Raw genomic sequence first — 22,638 nt, forward strand, 5'->3', positions numbered from 1 at the left:
GTGATTTGAGTTGTAGGGGACTAATGTACACTAATATATGAGTTTTGTGTTTGGTGTTTATACATGTTTTATAAGTCTCAATTGGTTGAGGCTGTGGTTGTTTGGAATGCGTAAGAAGGTCACTTGTATGTAAAACCATTGAAAACAACAAAATGATGATGATAACATTTACATGTGTAAGACTAATTTAATGAGTTGTTATGCTTAAAGATTAAATTGAGAATTCACAACGCAAATAGACTAAATTACTTGTATCATCAAACTTATTTGAAGGTTTGTTCATGCTTCTACATTCTTTTATGTTTAAGCTTTTGTGTAAGTGTAAAAAACGATGCACATGTGTGTTAGAGACAACAAAAATAATTGATAAGGTTGACAAAATAAGTTTGACTCATCGGGACAACTTGTTTTAGCCCCTTTTTTTTGTTGGGTTGAGATTTTCAATCATCAACCTTTTTTGTCTTGTCTATTTTAATTAACCAAAAAATAAAAAAATTGATATTTATTTTCATATTTTATACATGTTATTATTCACTTAATTTATTCAAAATGATTGAGTATTTATAACTTAATAATAAATACTTGAGCATAAAGGAAACATGCTTGAACTTACTTTTCGTATGCATGATATAACGGGGCAATCATTTTTTTTTAGATCAACAACCAGTCGGTGTGCAGATTGACCTATTATACCATCTCTAATAATTGACAACACAAAGAAAATAAAATAAATAAATAAATTGAAAATAGTTTTGCGAATTTAAAAATAATGTTTCAATATCATCATCATTATAGTATTATAGTATCAATTTACAAACCATGGATGTAAACCTGGATTAATTCACTTTACCCATTTCGATGTCAAATTCAAAGGAACCAACCAACCACCCTAACGCAAGTGAAAATGACCGGCACCCGTTTGAAAAGTAGTAGTAATTATACCGATTCGATTCAAAGAAACGTAAGACTAAAGAGAAAAGAGAAGAACAAGTCATTAGATTGTTAGCGTGGTGCTGTTTGATTTCCTTTTAAGACATAAAAATCCTCTAAGTTAATCATAAATTAAAGATGTTGTTCGTTTAGTTTGATTTAAATATAATTTTGAATTCAAATTAAATTCAATTAATAATATTTTATTATTTGGTTTGATTTGATTAAATGACAACATTAACATAAAATGATATTATAAATTATTTTTGTAACATAATAATAATTTATCTATCATTTGATATTTAATACTTTTATAATAATATTAATATGTCATTTTTAATATATGAATGTAAAATATATACATTGATTAGAAAATAAAGAAAAATTAATAAATTATTTAACACTTATCATTAATTATCATGATAAAATTTATATAATATAATATATGATTTGATTCGATTTTTTTTATAGTAAGATAAAAATCAAATCAAATTAAAAAAAGTGATTTTTTAGAATTTTTGTTTTGTTTTCGATTAAATCATTTTTGAATTTTTTTGGTATTGACGTCTGGAAACGGTTTGGTTTGGTTGGGATTTGAAGAGCCGTACAAGTGATGATGTACTGCAACCGAGTCCATTCCATTTCCATGTCCATGTCCTCTCTGACTCGAAGAGAGGGTTAGAACCCCCATCTTCTTCCCCTCAACGATGCCAGTGCCTTCCAAACCCATAAACACCTTCACCATCACAATCATGCTCACCTTCACCTTCTTCCTCCTCTTCTTCTCCGGTTTCCTCCACTTCCCCTCCGCTTCCTCCTCCTCTTTCCCTCCCATCACCCGCCCCACAACCACGCCGCCCACGGCGGAACCCTTCTCCGATCTGGTCGCGGCCTTCAGGAAATGGGATTCCCAAGTGGGCTGCGCTCGCTTCAAACAAAAACCAAATGGGGTGCCCCTTAACCACTCAAAGGTCGCGTCTTTGCAGGAAGTTAGCGATTGCGGGGGCTTGAAACTCAACCATGTTAGCGTTTTGGTCAAAGGGTGGACTTGGATTCCCGATAACTTGGATAACTTGTACTCCTGCTCATGTGGGTTGAGCTGCTTGTGGACCAAATCGCCCGTTCTCGCTGACAAGCCTGATGCGTTGTTCTTTGAATCTTCCACGCCTCCGCTTCAGGTGCGTTTCTGATTCTAATGGTTCATTGGATTTGGTGGGAATGTAAATGGGGGTGCTAGTTTTCTTTGCAAAATCACATTTTTGATTGGAAATGATGGTGAGTCTTCGTAGAAATTTAAATGTACTAAGGACATGAATGGTGTTACTCTACTGTTACTCAGGGTTCGATTTATGATCCTTGCTTTGTAATTATCTCTTTTGAAGTTTGGTTCTCATTTATTATTTCAGTTTTTCACGGCTGGATCAATAGATAGTGAGAATTTCCTAAGGTTTGTCTGTTTGTAATTTGTTTGAGCGCTAGTGATCTTAGATTGCTGTTGAAGACTTGATGTTGGAGTAGATCTAGGACATTTGGTATGTTACCGTACTAGCTGAGAAGGATATGTTCACGGATATGACTGCTGAACTTGCTAGCTTTGCAAAACTTGCATTGGGTGTCACTTTAAGAACTAAATTGATCTGATATTTTATTTAGTTATGAGAAGATATGATGAACAATGGTTCATTCTTATGAATAGGAGGAAGTGATTATATTTCAACTGCAACTAGATATGATGTGAAGTATAATACATTGGTGGTAGTTTTGGTGTACTAGGAGTGGTAGTCATGGGAAGCTGATGGCACCTGGCAGTTATAAGGATAATTATCCTTTTTAGCATATACCAATAACTATGCATGGACTTTTTTCTTCCATTGTTGTAATCTTGGTCTAACTTACAATTTGGAAGATTTCATCTTAGTCACACCTTCATAGCTTGAAAGCAGATTATTTTACTAAGCCCCTGTTTGTTTTGGCATTAGAGTATTAATTATCTCACTTTCAAAAGCAAATCTATGACCGAGATTAAGTGCGTGTTTGGTTTACACAAATCTCGCATTCCAAAGCACGTTCAATGTGATTTCTGTGAGAGCAACCTTTGACATGCAACGTGGTTGAATGCCGAATTATGCACAGCCTAATTTGGACACATCCTAATTATGCTCTGTGATTTTAAATTAATTCTATCATAATCAATTCTACCCAACTTTAAATCAAAGAGGCCCTAAGCATTCTGTTGTGAGTTTTTCCAGGCAGTGTTGTCTGGAAGCATGAGATGTATTTGTGTGAAAATTAGGTTAAGGATCTTGAATTTGAGAATTTGTAAAGAATAAAAACCTATGTTTGCGTGTTTTTTATTGGACTTCAATAAGCCAGTAGTAGTAGTAGTAGCATATAATATAGATATTTGGTACAATGACTTCATTGGCAATTGACATGGAATATTTGCTGGGGTAGGATCTGGAGATATCATTTCTTCATCATGATTTAGTGTAGCTATTATAGAAAGTTCTGTAATTTGTTTGGTTTTTGTTGGAGTGCATTTTATTAGGAAGGCTGGATAGAGATAAAAGCAGCAAATAATAGCAAAGTAGTCCCTTTTCATTTGAGAGGTTTCTTAAGAAAAAAGGGCTACACTTTTCATTTTTTTGTTCCTTTATATTTCTATACATCTGCCCTAATACCATTAAGGGCATCACAGCAACATGATTTTCTTCTTGATTTCTTTTACAGTTTCACCAACTGCTGACAAAAAATTCTATTGGTGATGATATCCTCCTTTTTTATAATGTTATTGGCTTTATTGCCATTTGGGCGGTTGTTGGGTCCATCCATTTTTCTTCAATTTTATTAACTGTGTGCTGGTGGTTTTAATTTTATTTTTCTGTTGTCAGGAATCAGATTAAAGAAAGTCAGCAGCTAAAGTTGTTTTCAAAGTACTTTTATTTCATGGGATTCAATTAACATACAAAAATATAAAGAAAACCTAATAAATATGAAACCAGACATAATTTTTTTGGTTGTATATCTGCACTACCTATTGCTCAAATCCTGTATCGGTTTGAGCCTTTAGGTGTTTAAAATGTGGTCAATAACTTGCTTGTAGTATCAACCATCAGTACTGAGTTTATTAGCTTGATACAATTATCAAGGGCATTTCTGTAGAAGAGTTTTAATAAGCCCTTCTTATTTAAGCACTTCAAACTCCCACCATGGTACCATCTCTTTCGTTTTGTACTGAAGTCGTTTTTCTTGTCTACCTTTCTTTCTCAAATGCTTCTTGTGTATTGTAGAATGCATGTTTAGACTTTATGGATTTTTTGTCTGATAACATATACTGTGATATTGCATTTGGTCCATTTTGTTATGATTTATTTTATATTTCAGAGGCGCGTGGGAGAACCTCTTCGTGTATATATGGATCTTGAAGCTGGCCGAAAGAGATCAGGTCGAGAGGACATATATATTAGTTATCATGCTGAGGATGACGTGCAGTCAACCTATGCTGGTGCGCTCTTTCACAATGGTCGAAACTACCATGTCTCCAATAAAAAAAACAGAGTAAGTAATTTATCAAGAGAATATTAAATGGCAGATGATGGAAGAGGGACTCATAGCAACCTAACCCAATTTATCTTTTGTAGGATATACTTGTTTATTGGTCTTCATCTCGGTGTCTTCCTCGAAGGAATGAACTTGCCAAGAAACTTCTCAGCTTACTGCCACATCATTCATTTGGCAAGTGCCTAAATAATGTTGGTGGTCTAGACATGGCTCTTTCTCTTTATCCTGAATGTGCCAATGACGCCAACGTTACACCAAAATGGTGGGATCATTTACATTGCGCCATGTCTCACTACAAGTTTGTTCTTGCAATTGAGAACACTTTTACTGAGAGCTACGTGACAGAGAAGTTATTCTATGCCTTAGACTCTGGTGCAGTTCCTATCTATTTTGGTGCACCAAATGTCATGGATTTTGTCCCTCCACATTCAATAATAGATGGTAGAAAATTCAACTCATTGGAAGAGTTGGCTTCGCACGTGAAGGCTGTAGCTAATGATCCAGTAGCCTATGCAGAATACCATGCATGGAGAAGGTGTGGTGTACTTGGTAACTATGGAAAAACTCGAGCTGTGAGCCTTGACACGTTGCCATGCCGATTATGTGAGGCTGTTAGCAGAAAAGGTGGAAGAAATGCGGGAAGCTAGGTTGAGTTTTTTGCTAAATTTGTAGTTCTGCATGATAGAGATTGACGCATTGAATTTAGGTTTGCAACCTGTATAGAGATTGCTTGTTTCTCTGAGCTAATGTACATTTGACCAAGAAAGGCTTAGCTCATGTGATATTTTATTTTTTATTGCCCCCCTTTTCTGGTAGAAAGTGGTTGATGCTATCTCCACATAGGTTACACTATAGTTGAAGTGTTTTTGTTGATGTATGATTTTTGAGAAAAACACGTGCATATGTCAACTTGATATGTCAATTCATGCAAACATCACTCTTCATTCAAAATTGAATCAGCGGATTGAACCAGAAGAAGAACAATAACTGGCAGGAAAATGTAATTTTATAACTCGAACCATTTTTCCATGATACGAATTAACTATGGTGTAACAAGTGTTTCAGTTATAATGCAACTAGTGTGTTATATTGCATGTTATTGATGTGATTTCTGGTGTTATTGTGAAGCTAAACAGGTAATGTGTTTGGATTGCGATTAAAACGTCCAACTAATCATACGGGTTGGTTTTATGCGTTTAAGAACCCAATCAAATGTGAAGTGATGCAACTAGAAAGTATCATTAGATAAGGCAAAACAAACACACCCTTCCCTTTTCTACAGTCCATTTCCTTTATATAAACACTGCCAAGCAAATGTGAAGTGATTTCACAGTCTGAATATTTAAATATAAGAAAGCCCATGCAATGAAAGTGGCTTTGAATATTGCCACAAGGCTTCTTGTGGTGCATCCCAGACCCAATTTGAATAGTGTGAGGGATTTTTCATCATCACAGACACCAACCTTTGTTCTTCCTCTTCTCCACACTCACCGTCCCGCCAAAACCCTCCTACGAATCGCGACGCCGTCGTTTCGAAGTTGCGGCTGCGCACCAATGTCCAAGCTCCATATTCGCGATAAAATCGACCTCTCCGACATCGAGAGAAGAATCTTCGACAGGCTTCTCGCCACTCTTCGCCACTTCCACCTCCAAACTCAGCTCCGAGTCGCCGGTGGCTGGGTCCGCGACAAGGTCACACTCCTTCAACAATAATGCCTAGCCCTAATTCTTTTTCTTCTCTCTTTTTGTCATTGGTTCTGTTCTGTTCTGCAGCTTCTGGGAAAAGAGTGCTATGACATTGATATCGCTCTCGACAATATGATGGGAACTGAGTTTGTGGATAAGGTTAGGGAGTACTTGTTGTCCATTGGCGAAGATGCACAGGGAGTTTGTGTTATCGAGAGGTATTTTCCGTTTCTCTTTCTCTCTATGCAGGTCTAGTTGCTTAACTACGTTGTGATTGCCAAATTCACTTCTAATTAGAAATTACAGGCTTTGATATCCGTTGCAAAAGATTACCACGGATGACTCATTAATTGAAAGGAAGTAGTGCCGTGTTTAAATATTAGATATTATTGCGAGCAAACCACAGCATGGTTTTCACTTCTTTTTCTTTTTTCCAAAACTATTTCATACTATACATACATAAGAAAGCAAGTCCTAGCACTATTAAGTGAGAAAGTTGAGTGTAATCTTCCAATTTTGAATTTGATGAGTATTGCTGAGTTTGACTGCATTGCAAGTTAGCAAGCGAGTTGACACATTTTTGTCACTGGTGTTAATGAACTAGTAAATGTGCAAGTTTGACAACCATGCTTACTACTGTTATGCTAGGCATTGGTTATCATTAATTCTCATATAGTGATAGGCATAGATGCATAGTAGTCAATAGCCCGCTATAACAGGACAGTGGAGCGGAGCGGCTCAAGAGTGCCAAGAGTGCGCTGGTTATCATTCTTTTTCATTCAACTTTGCATCTGGTAATCGCAGGCATTCCTTTTTTTAATGTGTTGCATTTTTTACCTTTTTTGTAAAGCATTATTTATTATATTTCTTTCTTTTTGCAGCAATCCTGACCAGTCCAAACATTTGGAAACAGCCAGGATGCGTTTGTTTGATATATGGATTGATTTTGTTAACCTAAGGAGTGAAGAATACACTGAGAATAGCCGCATTCCTTCTAAGGTATATAATTGCTCAGTCTTTTGTTTGCATACAAGTTTTACTTATTCTATTGTACTTACAAATTTGCATGATATTTTTTTTTTGTTTTCCTCTAAATTTCTTTAGTTAGTTTTTTTTTATGTTTATTTTGGTCATGTAAGATGTTTTTTTTCCTTCTAGTTTCTTCTAAGTTGGAAATTGGAATCAGATGCGTGTATTTCTCATAATTAGTTAAATGCTTAAGAAGAAGATGCATGATTGTTATTAAGTTAAAATTCCCCTATATTTTGCACTTCTGTTGATATTTAAGCTAATTTTGTGCTTAGATGACCATGTATTTGCCATTTGGAATATTTGGTCTCCCCCCATTCCATACCCTAGTCAAATAACAGAATAAAGAATAACTTCATGTCTAACAGCAAAGATTTGGCACAGCAGAAGAGGATGCATATAGGAGGGATTTGACAATTAACAGGTATCTTTCTGTGCTTTTCTTTTTTGATAGAAAGTATCATTAGATAAGACAAAGAAAGAAGTACAAGACTGGGAGAAATTAAAAAAAGAAACCATTTAATGTTCAAAGAGTTTATGTTTGTAGAATGATACAATTAAGAATTATGCTGGTAATTTCTTTTTTGCATATATGTTGGTTTGAGTGTCCTCTAATATTCACCTCTTTTTATACCTATTTTACAAGATAGTTTCTTAAATTGATTTAGTTGTGAATGACAGCTTGTTCTAATTTCTTTTTTGCATATATGTTGATTTGAGTGTCCTCTAATATTCACCTCTTTTTATACCTATTTTACAAGATAGTTTCTTAAATTGATTTAGTTGTGAATGACAGCTTGTTCTACAATATCAACACTGACTCAGTTGAAGATTTCACTAAGCGAGGTTAGATTGGATCTTTTTTTCCTAAACAAGTATTTTATGAGCTACATTGTCCATCTAATAATCTCTTTGACACTTTGCAGGCATCTCAGATCTTAAGTCTGGAAAGATAGTGACACCTTTACCTCCAAAGGCCACATTTCTTGATGATCCGTTACGAGTTCTTCGAGCCATTAGATTTGGTATATTCTAATTTTGGTGATCAGTTTATTTTAGTTTCTCTTGTGAATATTTTGTCCTATGCTTTCTTTTGAAGTTTGAACTTGTTCTCCTGCTATATTGAAGATACATTTTCATTATTTTTAGGTGCTAGATTTGAATTTACTCTAGATGAAGATCTGAAAGTAGCTGCTGCATGTGATGATGTGAAAGATGCTCTAGCTGCTAAAATTAGCAGAGAGCGCATTGGAACCGAGGTGCATTCTAACTCTTCCATTACTTCAGTGTAGTCACCTTAGAATGTCATTTTCAATTTTGGAATGCTATTGGAACTTCTTATTATAAAGATGTGCTCATGTTTTTTTATGTCAGTACTGAAATCTCGCCATTCATTCTCTTATGTCTATGTCTGTGTTTGTAGATTGATCTGATGATATCCGGAAATCAGCCTATCAAAGCTATGACTTATATTTGTGATTTGACACTATTTTGGATTGTATTCAGTCTTCCTCCTGAATTTGAACCCGCCATTTCAGATGGGTGTGAAAGGTATAGTTTGTAGATAGGTTCAAAAAAATGTTTCTTTGTAGGTTGAAAGTGCATAGTGATTGCAAATTCATTTATTAATAACAATCTCATTTGCATCTTTTGTACAAAGTATGAATTAGCTATATATTATTGCCACTTTGCCAGAAAACCAAAAAGCACCTAATGGACAAACAACAATGATAGATATTTGTAATGAATTTCATATTTGAAAATTGAAACAGTATACCTTTTTAGATGCATGCAAGTGTATATATAAGAGTTGAATGGTTGTTGAATTCTTCCATTCCCAAATGTTAACCTCTTTTATATTTTAAGGTTTCAATAGCCACAATCTCCTTATATAAACAGTCTGAAATGCAATGATCATAGATTGAAATCTTTTGTTGAGATCCCATATTGGCTGCATGTATGGATAAAGTAAACCTTATAAAGGCTTGGGTAATCCTCACTACATGAGCTAGCTTTTGTAGTTGAGCTAGACTTGGCCTAAATTCAAGATGGTATCAAAGCCTATCATAGACCTCAATTGTGCAAAAAAAAAAAAAAACTACTTGGCTCCACGACCTTCCCAATGCAATAAATAAATTCAGTCTTACAATCCTTGCACTCTAGATGTCCAATCCTGGGTGTGAGGGTGTGTGCTGAGATCTCACATTGACTATAGATATATCTAAAATAGAGCTTATGAAGATTTGGGCAATCCTCACTTTTATGAGTTAGTTTTTGGGGTTGAGTTGGCCGAATGCAAATTCAAGATCTTTCACCTGTGCTGTTAGAATATAAAATGTTTTAATTTAATGATGCCATGTCATGAATCTTGTTAGGTTAGAAATCTTATTGAGCTTGGCTAGTACTAGCAGTACTACACTAATAGTTAACAAAAGTATTTCTATGAAGTATGTGTGGCATTAGGTTTATTATGTATTATATTAATAGAGTTCGGCAGGGAGAGAACAGAATGAGAGAGATTTATGAAAGAGAATTATTATTATTTATATTCTGAGAAGTTGCACATAGAGAGATCTATTTATAATATTGTGAGGCTTGACATGCAAGCTACTGAATCCTAACTAACTGCTTACTCGGCATCTAACTAACTAACAGAAAGCTGTACAAACAGAACTATGACAATTTACAATACTCTATTATATGGATACCGCATATCAATCTGGTATTATTGAGAGCCTTTTAGTCATGCTTAGTTCCCTATTTTGTTTTTGACTATTCTCTTGCATGGAGAAATGGATATTTTGTCTGTCATATGCTAATCAGGTATTTTTTAAACTTTTTCCAGGCTTTGCGTTTCTTACTTGGATACTGCATGGAACCTTATCCATTTACTTGGAGAGTCAACTTTTACTGTAAGTAATCAGTCAAACTTTCATCTTTGCTTGCTATATATTCTTGTCGTAGTAAGGGAGTGCATGGTTATTCCATACCACTTTAGGTTTGTTTGACTATCTATCTTATATGCTGATACACAATTTGTATATTTTAGGCTGAACAAAAAAGGTTAACACTTTGTGCTGCTTTGTTTCTCCCTCTTAGAAATGTCACTTACAGAGAAAAGAAAGCTAAGAAGGTACATACTTTTTCTATATACTAGTACTATTTGTGATTTGGCAATATTAAGCTTCAAGTGCATTAACTCTGAGCTCTGTGATTTGAATTGTGTAATTGATGCCTCTAGTACAATGTCTATATTAGATTTTCAACTCTAGATTTTTTATGGAGTTATTTGTATGGATATTTTAAAATAAATTAATCCTTGAGCCCTTAGGATAGATACAATTAATTTTTTTTTATTGATCATATCCTTATCTTTTCTGTTTTATTTTTCCTGCCTTGTCTATTTTTGAATTTGAAGTGTAATCAGATCAATTAGAAAATCTCTAACCAACTCTACCTATAAATCTCAATCTCTGAAAATCTGAATGAATATGAAACAAAATTATCTTTCTTCCTCTAAACTACAAAATAAAACAATATTTTGTCTTGGTGCTTGCATTGCTGTTTGCAGGCACTTCTAGTTTAAAAAAAAAAAACATTTGAAAATGACGACCTGAATTGAACTTAGCCACAAACCTTGATCCAAAATTCAGTTATAGTGTTTGAGCTCATCTACTTTAACAATTGTTTGGACTCTTGGCTCAATTCCCCCCATGGAGAATGGAGACTAATATATGTGCTGTGTGTGCAATAGGACATGTGATCATTGTACCTTGTGTCTATTCATGTAATTATTATTTCAAATGACATGTTGGTTCAATAGCCTAATATGTGCTTTGGAATTATAGATTCCTGTTGTTAATCATATTATCAGGGAATCTCTCAAGCGGAAAGCTAAGGATGCGGAAATGGTTAGTCTTCTTTCCTTGTAGCCTTGGTAAAGTCCAAAGGATGTATTATAACTTACATAACATAAATTATTTTCAGTATTACTTTCTCTGGTTGATACTTTGTGTTGGTTAACATGTTTGCAATTGTTTGTCAAAATCTAGGTGCTTAATTTACACCAAGCGTCATATAAATTTTTGTCATTGATCCCTTGTCTTGCATCTAGTGAGGATGTCCAAGTTGTTGATCATGATTGGCTGAGAGACTTAGTTGATGTCCCTGTCACTTCTAGAGTCCGGGTACTAACAGGTACAGTTAGCTTGCTTTGCTACCTTGGCATTGCATCGACAGTATGCTGGTTTTTTGGATTGTGTAAGAAATCTAATATAGAACAATTTATGAATCTCCCCCTAACAGCTTAAGCCTTTTGGAATTATTGTTGGTTCATGACATGGTATCAGCGATGACCAAATGGTCTAGATTTCAATCCTTGCCTTCTCCTTTCTTCTAATTTTGAAGTTTAATTTCAGTACACAATAGCTTGGCCTTTGACCTTAATCTTCAGTTATAACCTTTTTTATTATGACATATTGTGTTGCAGACTGTAGCTTTTCATGATTCCATGTTGCAGTTTCAATATTACTACTATTAGCTTTATAATTTCTAGTTGATAGTAACTGCAAGCCATATTTCCTTAAATTCATTTTGCAGTCACATTTTTTCTATGTTAAACTATTGCTTCAGTCAAGTCAAGCTACAAGTAACACTTGGCCTGTTAAGACATCAAAAGTTTTTAAACCACTTGACTAAATTGTGTCAATAAAAGAAAGAAACAGAATATATGGGATTTCCTTAAATTATGAGGACTGAATTTGATGGAGTATTGCACTGTGATTCTTGCCTGCTCTTCCATATCTGTTTGTATCGGAGGTTACTGCTACGCTATTGTGCATTATGAATTGTATCTGTTTTGGCTGAGGTTTTTATATTTTATTTATTTAGGGTTTCTCTTAAGAGAGCTTAAAGATTATTGGCATGTTGCACTGTTGATATCCACTATACTACATCCCATTGACATTAAGGATGAACCCTCACAGTTGAGCAAACGAAGAGATCTGTTTAATACTGTGGAGAATTCTATAACCAAACTAGGTGAGCTTAGTGGCTCTTTTGCCAATTTTTATGTCTTTAACTTTTAGTTTTAGTACCTTTCTCCCGTGCTTTATATCTTCTGAAGAAGTCAAATACTTGTTATGTCAGCCATATTCGTACCATGTTTTTGCAGAGCATGTGAATTTGTGTTTCATTTGGTTTATGATACTTTTCTTTTTCCTTTGGATTTGGAATTTTGGATGCTTTGTTCTATTATAGGAAAGCTTTGCACTTGCAGTGCAGTCATGTCAAAAAGTCAACTAAAATAGGAGAGCTTAAATGAGTTGGTTAAGGTGAAGAGTGATTGAGAATTCACATTCTGTAATTTGAAAATGCTCTTAGATGATGCAGGCATGCAACTGTTTGAATTAGTGACATTTGTTTCAATGGTAATGCCAATGAACTATGTTGTGGTAGAAAGTATAGTTTATGGATAATGCTACAATATTATAAATGAAATAAAAAAAACAAGGATAACAGGGAAAAAAAGATAAAATGATAGTTTATCATGTTGCACAAAAAAGAATGTTTGACAGGAGATGTGTTGTACTGTATTCTGGTCATACTTCTGTAGTTTGCTACGCCTCAAATTTCTTTTTTAATTAACACATTTTCATGGAAAGCAGGCCTTGAGAAAGTATGGGACATAAAACAATTGATCAATGGCAAAGATGTTATGAATGCCCTACAACTTAAAGGAGGACCTCTTGTTAAGGAGTCGGTAAGTCATTTGGCGTACTGCATTTTCACTCACACAGATGTACACACTGCATTGAAATTTGAGGTTTTCATTTTCACTTGCAGCTGGATAAAGCAATGGCTTGGCAACTTGCCCATCCATCTGGAACTGCAGAGGAATGCATTGAATGGTTGAGAGAAGCCAATTCTAAGCGTATTAAGTTGCAGTGACTCCAATGAGGTTGATTGCCTTGATTGATTGTCTATTCCTTCCTCACCTTGTTATGGATTGAGAGCACATGTGCCTTGGATGGAGGAAGCTTAGCCATTTGGCTGCATGACGAAGATGATATAGGGAGTACATCAGCATTCTTTGCTTGAGGTTGCCCTGCCACTCGCAACTTGATAAAGCCTCATGCAGTTCCTTCTCACTTTTGGGATGTAAATTTGAACCCTGGAAAGTATAATTTATTTGTTTTTTTTTTTTTTTTGCGTAATTGTGAAAGAAGAAAGGATGATTATAGGTATCATAGCCTAGTTTTTGTTTAATGATATTTATATCTTTGTGTAGTTGTCAAAGAAGAAAAGATGAGAATAAATTGAGCTTTCTGTCAGGAAAAAGTAACCGTTTGTATTGAGATTGAAATGGCATCAATTCCGTAGCCTGAAAGAATTTTATCTTTCCAGGAACATAATACATTTAGAGACATAATCTATCGAAGTAGAATCCCTCACTTTTTATGTGCATGCATTTGAATGACATAATAAAAGTTTCTTTGGTTGGAGGTAGATGCATCAGTTCTATCGGTGTTTATGGACAGTTTTGTAAGTAGCATTGCATGTATTAGAAACAAGATTCAATGAACATTATTTTCTTTTAAGACTAAAATTGTAAAGAGATGAAAATAATCCTTAAAAATTTGTCTTATTTCTTTCCCTTTAAAACTTTTATGAAAAATTTAATTTAATGCAGCGCCGCGCCCTGGTCCATAGGTTGATCCACTTATCCATCACCAACATTATCATGTTTGTGTATAAATTAGTTCTTGTGAGGTGATTGTATACATAACAGAAACATCTGTAATCGTTATACATTAGATTAAGTTGTGACTGTTGGTTCACAATCAATAACACGTGTTGCATCGCATGGGCTTTCTCTACTAGTACTTTAGGCAGCGGGACATTTTTTCCCCTTATATTTGTTTAAGATTGGAAAAAGTAAAGAAAGAAAAAGTCGTTGTGGCAAGGCCGGACATATAATTTAATTTATCATTTTATCTAAACTTTAAAGTACACTTAAAAGAGAATGAAGACCGCAACTTTCAATAAATAACTCAAAATTTCAAACAGCCGTCCAAATTTCAAGCCAGTAAAGTGAGCGTTTACGAATTATCTACTGTTCCTTTATAGCATTTCAAAGTCTCTCTTTTGCTTTGCTTTCATATTGTAAGTCCATTCTTCGTATTAGTATAATGATATTAAGGTACACATTTTAATTTTTAAAGCAACGGTACCATTGGGCACGAGGAAATTTCTTTTTCCAATTCGTTGCAATGCTACTTATATTTTCTTATTGAACACAATATTTTATTGTCGATCATAAGGGACGTATGAATGACAAACTTAGAACTATATAAATAGAGATTTCCTGAATCAAGTTCAAGCCATCCATCCCAGACATTCCTTCATTTTTCTGTCATCAAATGGTCTGCCTCGATTATCATCCAACGTGGTCGTTGCCTATATATCAAACAACTCATTATCAGGAAACATCTCTCCTCTCTTGTGTGATCATGAGATGTTGAATGGGAAAAACAATTTGATGTACTTGGACATATCTCTGAATCATTTATCTGGAGGGCTTACAAATTGCTGGAAGAATTGAAAATCATTGGTTCATATTAACTTGGGAAGCAATAATCTGATAGGCAAGATACCCCCATCAATGGGTTTGTTGTCTAATCTTACCTTACTACATTTGCATGAGAATAAGCTCTATGGAGGGATTCCTCCCTCACTACAAAAATTGTCACTATCTGTTGATCTTTAATGTTGGCGAAAACAACTTTTCAGGTAATATACCAAAATGGATACCGCACGGTGCAAAGGCTCTCCATTTAAGATCTAATAAATTTAGCAGTAGCATCCCAACACAAATGTGTCAGATGTCTTCCCTCATTATTTTGGATATTGCAAATAACACAATCTCAGGACATATACCCACCTGCTTACATAATATCACAGCCTTAGTTTTCAACAATGCTTCGCTCAACAAGCTTAGTTTTGAGTTTCCTACAATAGATACCCTTGGTATTGTGGATAATCCTTACTATGCCTTAGTAGATAGTCTTGAGCTGGTTACGAAAGGTCAGGTATCAAATTATGCAAAAGAACCTGCACTTTATGAGCTTAATTGATATGTCAAGTAACAATTTATCAGGAACAATACCTCCCCAAATGTTTAGCATTATTGGATTGTTCTCCTTGAACTTGTCCCACAATAAATTAATAGGAAAAATACCGAATGGGATTGACAACATGAGAAACTTGGAGTCCCTTGATTTTTCAACAAACCAACTTTGGGGTGAAATTCCTCAAGGCTTGTCCAGTTTGTCCTTTTTGGAATACTTAAGCTTGTCATACAACAATTTGACAGGTAAAATACCATCAGGGGTTCAGTGCACTCAGCTATGTAGGCAATCGTGATCTTTGTGGGCCTCCACTTACCAAAATATGTTTCCAGGGTGGTAAACCTAACAACACAGAGCCAATAGATGAAGATGGAGATGAGTTTGCATTTTTGTCGTGGCTTTACATTGGAATAGAATCTGGATTTGCCACGGGCTTTTTGGGATTTTGTTGTGTCATTTTCTTAATCAGAAAATGGAGGCATGCATACTTCAAGTTTCTTTATGACTTGAAAGACCAACTTTATGTCATGGTGGCCATCAAAATGAATTCTTTTCGTTGAGGTCGGACACAACCATACTGGTAAGTAAAACCTTTGATTAGTTGAAATTTCGTTTTTTATTATACAAGATAAACATAGACCATATTTTAACATTCTCATTTTTCATAATTATTGAAAATATAAATTAACTACCAATAAAGTCCGGTAAAGTTGGTAGATGCCTGAGTTTCATAAACATACTAATAAGGATTTAATTTCCTAACTGTGGGTATGGAGATAAAGAAGACTTTGTTATGAGGGTAAAATCATTTAAGTGATTTTTATACTTTCGAGGATTAATTTTATAACTTTCAATTATGGAAATAACTTATTTTTTAGAAGAAAAATATATAAATTAATTATTATAGTAGTTAATTAAATAATTTAATGATAAAATTAATATATTGCTAAAAATATGATTTAATTCTTAAATTTTTACTTTTTAAAATTTTTTATCATCAATTTTGTTCATGTATATTAATTTGAATAATATACGCGCGCGCGACTCTAATAAAAATGGAAGTGAGTTTAACAATTCTTACAGATATAGATACAAGTAGATTTCGATCAAGATGGGTTTGTCATTAACGAAAGCTTTTTCTTTCTCTACACTTGCACAACCCCATGGAATTGTTTGTGCTGCTGGTTCTTGAGTAGATTGCAAAGTTGATTCAGTGTATCTTTTGGCAGGGATGTATAATAGGTATATTGTTGCTGGGACGGGAGTATATACTCTAGTTGGTTTTCTGTTTATGCTTCTATGTATTTTACTTATTTTTGTACCTATAGGCAATGAAGTTCTTTTTGCTTATAAAAAAAAAAGTAACAGTTTGTATTTAGAAAATACTGAAATGACATCAATTCCGTAGCTGCATTTTATCTTCTCACAGGAACATAATGCAATTTCACCATATTACTTATAATCTTTGTAGATTTATATAAATACAAATTTATGAATATAATTATTAAATTCGTATTTTTATTTTTTTTACGGTTAAGATGATGACGGATTTTATTGATGAAGAGAAAGAGACATGGAACCTCCTATATCCAACATCTATCTAAACAGGAAAAAGCCATTACCATTTCGTCTTGTGAAAGCGAGTTTCAATGGAGACAAATGTTGATTTAGTCAAGTCTGGAATTCGTAAATTAAATGAAGATGTAAGAATATTTTGGATGTTTAGAAGAAAAAATTTTAATAACAAATGACAAAATTTCTTAACTTGAACTAATATATTTCTGAGGATCAAACTTGCTGATTTTATTGCAAAACAGAATTGATATATTTTACATACTTATTATCAATATAACTTTATTTTTTTAAAAATATTATAAAACAACTTTTAACATTAACTTATTTACTTTTAAAATTTTATTACTTTCAATGCACGTGATATATTATCAATGTCACTGTTTCATGTAGAACTTTCAGATACATCCTTTTACCCGATAATAAATGCATTTGGTTAGTTGTTGACCTCCATGCTGTTGATTTTGCTATAAAAGTTCCACTATCATGGTAACATGAAATGTTCATATCAAGGTCGTCATATAAACTTAGTCTGCCGATTGTTGTGTACACTCGTGATTAAATTTTTCCCAGTATGAGAAGCCAATAATGCCTTTTTCTTAAATAATTTTCAGGTTGTTGATTCAGAAAGCATTGAGGGGGAGGATCAAGGAACTCAAACCACTAAATTTCTTGAAGGATACAGGGAAGGAAGAACAATAAAGAAAACATTTAGTGGCCCTTAACTTAATGCGATTCATCCATCAAACCTTTGACATTAGAATGGTGTACATCATTGTTTTTGTGGTGGCAGTACTGATGCTTATTCAGACATTCAGTAAAGGAGGTGATGAATACCAGAGTGTACCCAATCAAGTTCAAACTGATCATGCAAGCAGTTCTGTTTCTGAAGCTGAAAGCAAAGAGTATAAACCAGGTGACAAGAAAGACTAAATTAACATACAAATTGATAATCAATGAACGTGATCAGGACTCAGGAGTATTCTAGAAAGTAGCTGGCTTTAGAATTACCATATATACCTATTGGCATGTGTAAATATTGAGTTTGTGTATCTCCATAATTTTGAGTGCTGTCCAAACTCTTGCATTTTGATTTACACCTTTTTCCACTAGTTATTTCTTAGCATGAAAAAGGCTTAGTTATTACTTTAATAAATGACATGATGAAATTGTTAACTTAATTATTATTTACATCCATCCTAGATATAATTAGTATTTATTTGATTTTTTAGTATGGATAGGTCGTGCTTAGCTTGTTGCTGCATCGTAGAGTTGAACAAGGTCAATATAACATAAAAGATTGACTCATTTGCATCCTTCACAAGCTAGATGCTTTTTTATTTTATTTTAATGAAAGCTTTACAAGAAGGAATCATATAAAAGTATAAAACAATGAGAAAGGGTTAAAGCGAGAAATCAAACTTGCATATTCAACCATGTTAAACACTTGGAAGAAGAACTTTGTTGCTCATATTAATTTTATCTGACTCGATAGAATTGATTCCAAGTGTAGTGTAAACAAAAAAGTAAAACTTACATATCCATTGATTCCAAGTGTAGTGTAAACAAAAAAGTAAAACTTACATATCCATATTTTATTTCCAACAACTTACCTAATTAACTCACGGGGACTATTATGCTTTTATGTTTTCCTACTAATTTTTAACTTCAGCAGGTTAAAAATAAAAACAATAAAATTTCTAAATTATAAAATATAGATAATGTAAAAATAAAATACATGATGTGAATTTCTATAATAAATTTAGAGGGTTATTTTTTATTTTTAAAAAGAGAAACCTTGTTCTGGACATGGTTTCGGCTCAAAGTTTTTTCTTATGAAAAATTATACAGCTGGGCTCTGGCTGCTTTAGTTTATATTATGTGTAACTTATCCTTTAAATTTTTTAAGCTAATTAAATCTCTCATTTTAAAATTAAAGCAAATTTGATTTATCTAGCAACTTTTTTTTATCTAAACCTCTCAAATTCTCATCTTTTATTTTAAATTTTCACAAACTGATTCTGGTTAAAGTTCACTAACCAAAATATTAAATTTTACTAAACTTTTAAAAAAAATATATAAAAAAATTTCCTCTTCAAATCCTAATACCACATTCCACAAAATACTTCAAAATTTCACTTCATTTTTTTTTACTTTTAAAAACATTTTATATCTCGAAACTATCCCAAATATATAGATAGAAAAATGAGATTTTGAGGATTTTAAATAAAATAAAATTAATGAAGAGGAAAAATCCATTAAACTTTAAAAATAAAATAATCTGTCGATTAAAAAAACTAAAATTATACATACTCCAAAACTAAAAAAATTAAAAAACATAACCAAACATTATTACTGTTAGTATGAGAACAAAGAGGACATGAGCCCATGTTCTGCACGTAGAAAAAAACATAAATACCTGTCCAAGTCCAATCATTAATTTCTCTTAGTATAGGATTATAGGAACACCGGTCGAACTATAAATGCCTGTGTTTTTTTTAAAGAAATAAATGCCTGTGTTTTGAAAGAAGAATAGTACAACAAGAAAAAAATAACACAATTCAGAAAAAAAAAATGGGGATCACTAAGCTAGATAAAATTTATTTATTTAATAAAATAAAGTATTTATTATTGGAATTGAGATAATTTTGTATTACATTTTTAACAGGACATGTATCTTCACAGTCGTCATTGATTTAAGTATTTTAAAATTTGCAAATTGTCAGTTACTTTTATTTTCCTTATGTTATATTTATCTAATCTAATTTGCTTGTATTGTATGAAAACAATTCAATTGTTTACGTTAAAAGATAAATTTTGAAAATTTGAGGAACCAAATACAATGAAATTATTTTTGGAGGATTAAAATAAATGAGTGAATATTTGGAGAACCAAAATCATATTTTACTCTAAAAATAAGTATTTGATTATAATTAATTTTAAAAGAAATGTCGTATCATTGTATTATTTTTTAATATAATACAAAATTAAAAAACAATATATTAAAAAAACTTGAGCGTTTTATTTGATAAAAAACATATTGTCATTAAAATAATTTTATAAGAAGATTTATCATTATTTTATCTTTGGTTGTAGTCTTAGTTTCCAAGCAGGATTGATGCACAAGCACACAAAAATCACAAGGACATGACACAACTCTAAATTCTAAAATGTTCAAGTGCCCAACTTGCGGCTTTGTTGATAAATATTCTCCCTCTTTTTTTTTTTTTCAATAGAAGTTAAACATGCTATTCCTATATTACAAGATTGAGACATGGGCCTCTTTATATACAAGATTATAAGTGTTTTTGAGAGTTTATTTATTTATTTATTATTATATATTTTCAATAAAGAATCTCTTAAAGTCACTTTTGACTTATCCAATACAACATCTATAAAGCTTCTTATGAATAATTTCTCATTTTTATTGGTATGTCCTTTGTTTTAGGGTTATTTTAAAGTTTAAAAATATATAAATAATTTTTATCCGACATATGCAATTTGTAGTCTTAGGTGAATCTAAGGTACCTAATTCATATTCGAGTGCAGATATTTTTTCTGACAAATTATTTTTTCAAAGACAATTAACTAATCAAGACTAAGCATGACAGATGAATAATCTTGTATTTATTTATCTTTTAATTTAAGAGATATTTGAGTTAAGATATTTATAATCACTGAGATGATTAAGATCGAGATTTGCCACTCTTAACTGCAATTTTTCTCTCCTAAGAGGGTCTTTAGGTTGAGAAGTTTGAAATTGAGATCAATGCTCCTAATTCTCTTCTAGGTTCATGTACTACATTGCTTTCTTGAAATTTTGCAGAGATTGGGTTCTACTTTTAGCCAAGAAGCAATGGGATGATGCCATTTTTTTTTCATCTTCTATCATAACATATAACTGGACTTTTGGCTTTAAGTTTGGGACTCAAGACACCTCATTGTTGTTTGTTGGATTCATAACAAAAAGAAAGAGAACAATAAGATTTTGTTTGTTGGATTTATCAAAAAATTAAAAATTTAAAAAAATTTGTTATTTATTTTTCTTTAAGGAAAGATTTGTAATAAAAATAACAAGAATGGGAAACGAGAATACACGAATAATAAAGATAAAGCACATTAAAAAGATTGAACCTTCACACTCAAAAATCATATTTAGTAATTTATCCAAACGAATTAGAAGTTAAAACAGTTAAATTTATGATTCACAAAATCTTTAAATTTCATCAATTTCCAACTTTTAAACATTTGTCATTTCAAATCATGGTCTTTAATCTTTGATTACACGAGTATAAAATTAGATTTTTGGAGTTTTTGCATAAGAAAAGTAAAAAAAAAACTAATTATAACAAAAGTTAATTCATTATTGCTGTTTATTTTTTCTTTCATCCTTTTTCATTTTCTTTGACCGACACAACAATGGACGATTATTGTTATTGTTCTCACCACTGCATCCCTTTTCCTCTATATAGTAGCTTGCAATCCGATTTAAGGTTAGGTGTCCAAAATAAAAATAAAATTGATTATGGAATCTTAAATAAAAATAAGCTAAAATATATTTTTTTTGTCATTATTCTTATTGTGAAAATTTATTTCATCTTTTAAAAATATTTGTTTTAATCATTTAACTCATTGGCGGATTATGACCATGGTAAAGTATGTTAATATAAAACACTAATAATGTTAATATTGACTCAAATTTAAAAATTAAAGAATAAAAATTAATTTTTTTAAAAAATAAAGAACCTAAATGAATTTTTATCAATAAAATATAAAAAAATTTGACCTTTTCAAACATATAATTATTTTCAATTTAATGTACTGTATTAAGTTTTTTATTACAATTTATTAAAAAAATTAAATTGATGAGCAATGTACGCGAATATAATTTGCATCCAGTACATTGTTTTCCGATCCTAGAATATTCCATTTTATTATGTATTCAACTATTATTATTATTATTATTATACCCTTAAAAAACTATTATTATGATTAATTTAAAAATAAATAAATATATGAGATTCGACAGGTCTATAGAGTAATCGAGACTCCAGGGACTACCGCTGTTCTGGCGGTGAGATATAAGTACCATTTCTTTTAATTAATTAATAATTAATAATAACCTGCCGTGTTTAGGAACTTTAGGGTGTTAGGCAAATTTTTTAAAAAACTTAATATTATATAAATTATTTCTCAAACTATTGTTTTAGTTTTTTTTATGACTTTTTTTTACCAATTAAACTCATTGTTATATGCTTTTTTTTTATGAATAATAAGACATTTATCAAGAGTACTATATATTGAGATTGAATTAATTTTTTAATTTATTTTTTATTTTAGTTTTGAAAACCAAGTTCCTACCTTTTATTTGATTTTTTTCCCATTACTACAAATTATAAAAATAAAATAAAGAAGCACTACATAATATAAACAAAATATTTTTTTTAAATCTAATATCAATTAAGGTATTACAAAAATATGAAAAAAAGATAAAGAAATGATGAGACTGTTGAATAAATATTATTTTTAGTTAAAGGAACTAATAAGTCATTCCTCAATATTTCTAATCCTTAATGTTGTAAAAAAAAAACTTATCTCTAACATTAATGATCATGTTCCTAATTAATGGTATAATTTTTTATAATAAACTACAAATTCAAATTTCAATCATATATATGATTTAGGTATTTAGTTTTTTCACTTCTAATTATTAATTAAGAGTAGTTAACTT

At 32.0% G+C, this 22,638-nt stretch overlaps 2 protein-coding genes across 2 annotated transcripts; both read left to right on the top strand.

Annotated features, from left to right (window-relative positions):
• The first annotated feature begins 1,492 nt into the window (after positions 1-1,492).
• Positions 1,493-5,384, top strand: LOC100791990 (alpha-(1,4)-fucosyltransferase). Its single transcript, XM_003556141.5, has 3 exons — positions 1,493-2,108; positions 4,315-4,488; positions 4,572-5,384. The coding sequence occupies exons 1-3, from the start codon at positions 1,638-1,640 to the stop codon at positions 5,136-5,138; spliced, it is 1,212 nt and encodes a 403-aa protein (XP_003556189.1). The 5' UTR covers positions 1,493-1,637; the 3' UTR covers positions 5,139-5,384.
• Positions 5,385-5,531: 147 nt separating this feature from the next.
• On the top strand, positions 5,532-13,545 carry LOC100792514 (tRNA nucleotidyltransferase cca2). Its single transcript, XM_014772816.3, has 15 exons — positions 5,532-6,183; positions 6,265-6,395; positions 7,059-7,176; positions 7,575-7,630; positions 8,003-8,052; positions 8,133-8,231; positions 8,356-8,465; positions 8,630-8,757; positions 10,052-10,118; positions 10,256-10,339; positions 11,055-11,117; positions 11,259-11,403; positions 12,097-12,246; positions 12,873-12,967; positions 13,051-13,545. Exons 1-15 carry the CDS (start codon positions 5,857-5,859, stop codon positions 13,153-13,155), a joined length of 1,728 nt encoding a protein of 575 aa, XP_014628302.1. The 5' UTR covers positions 5,532-5,856; the 3' UTR covers positions 13,156-13,545.
• Positions 13,546-22,638: the final 9,093 nt, after the last annotated feature.

The sequence above is a fragment of the Glycine max genome, chromosome 20 (genome assembly GCF_000004515.6).
Source record: "Glycine max cultivar Williams 82 chromosome 20, Glycine_max_v4.0, whole genome shotgun sequence".
NCBI classification, from domain to species: Eukaryota; Viridiplantae; Streptophyta; class Magnoliopsida; order Fabales; family Fabaceae; genus Glycine; species Glycine max.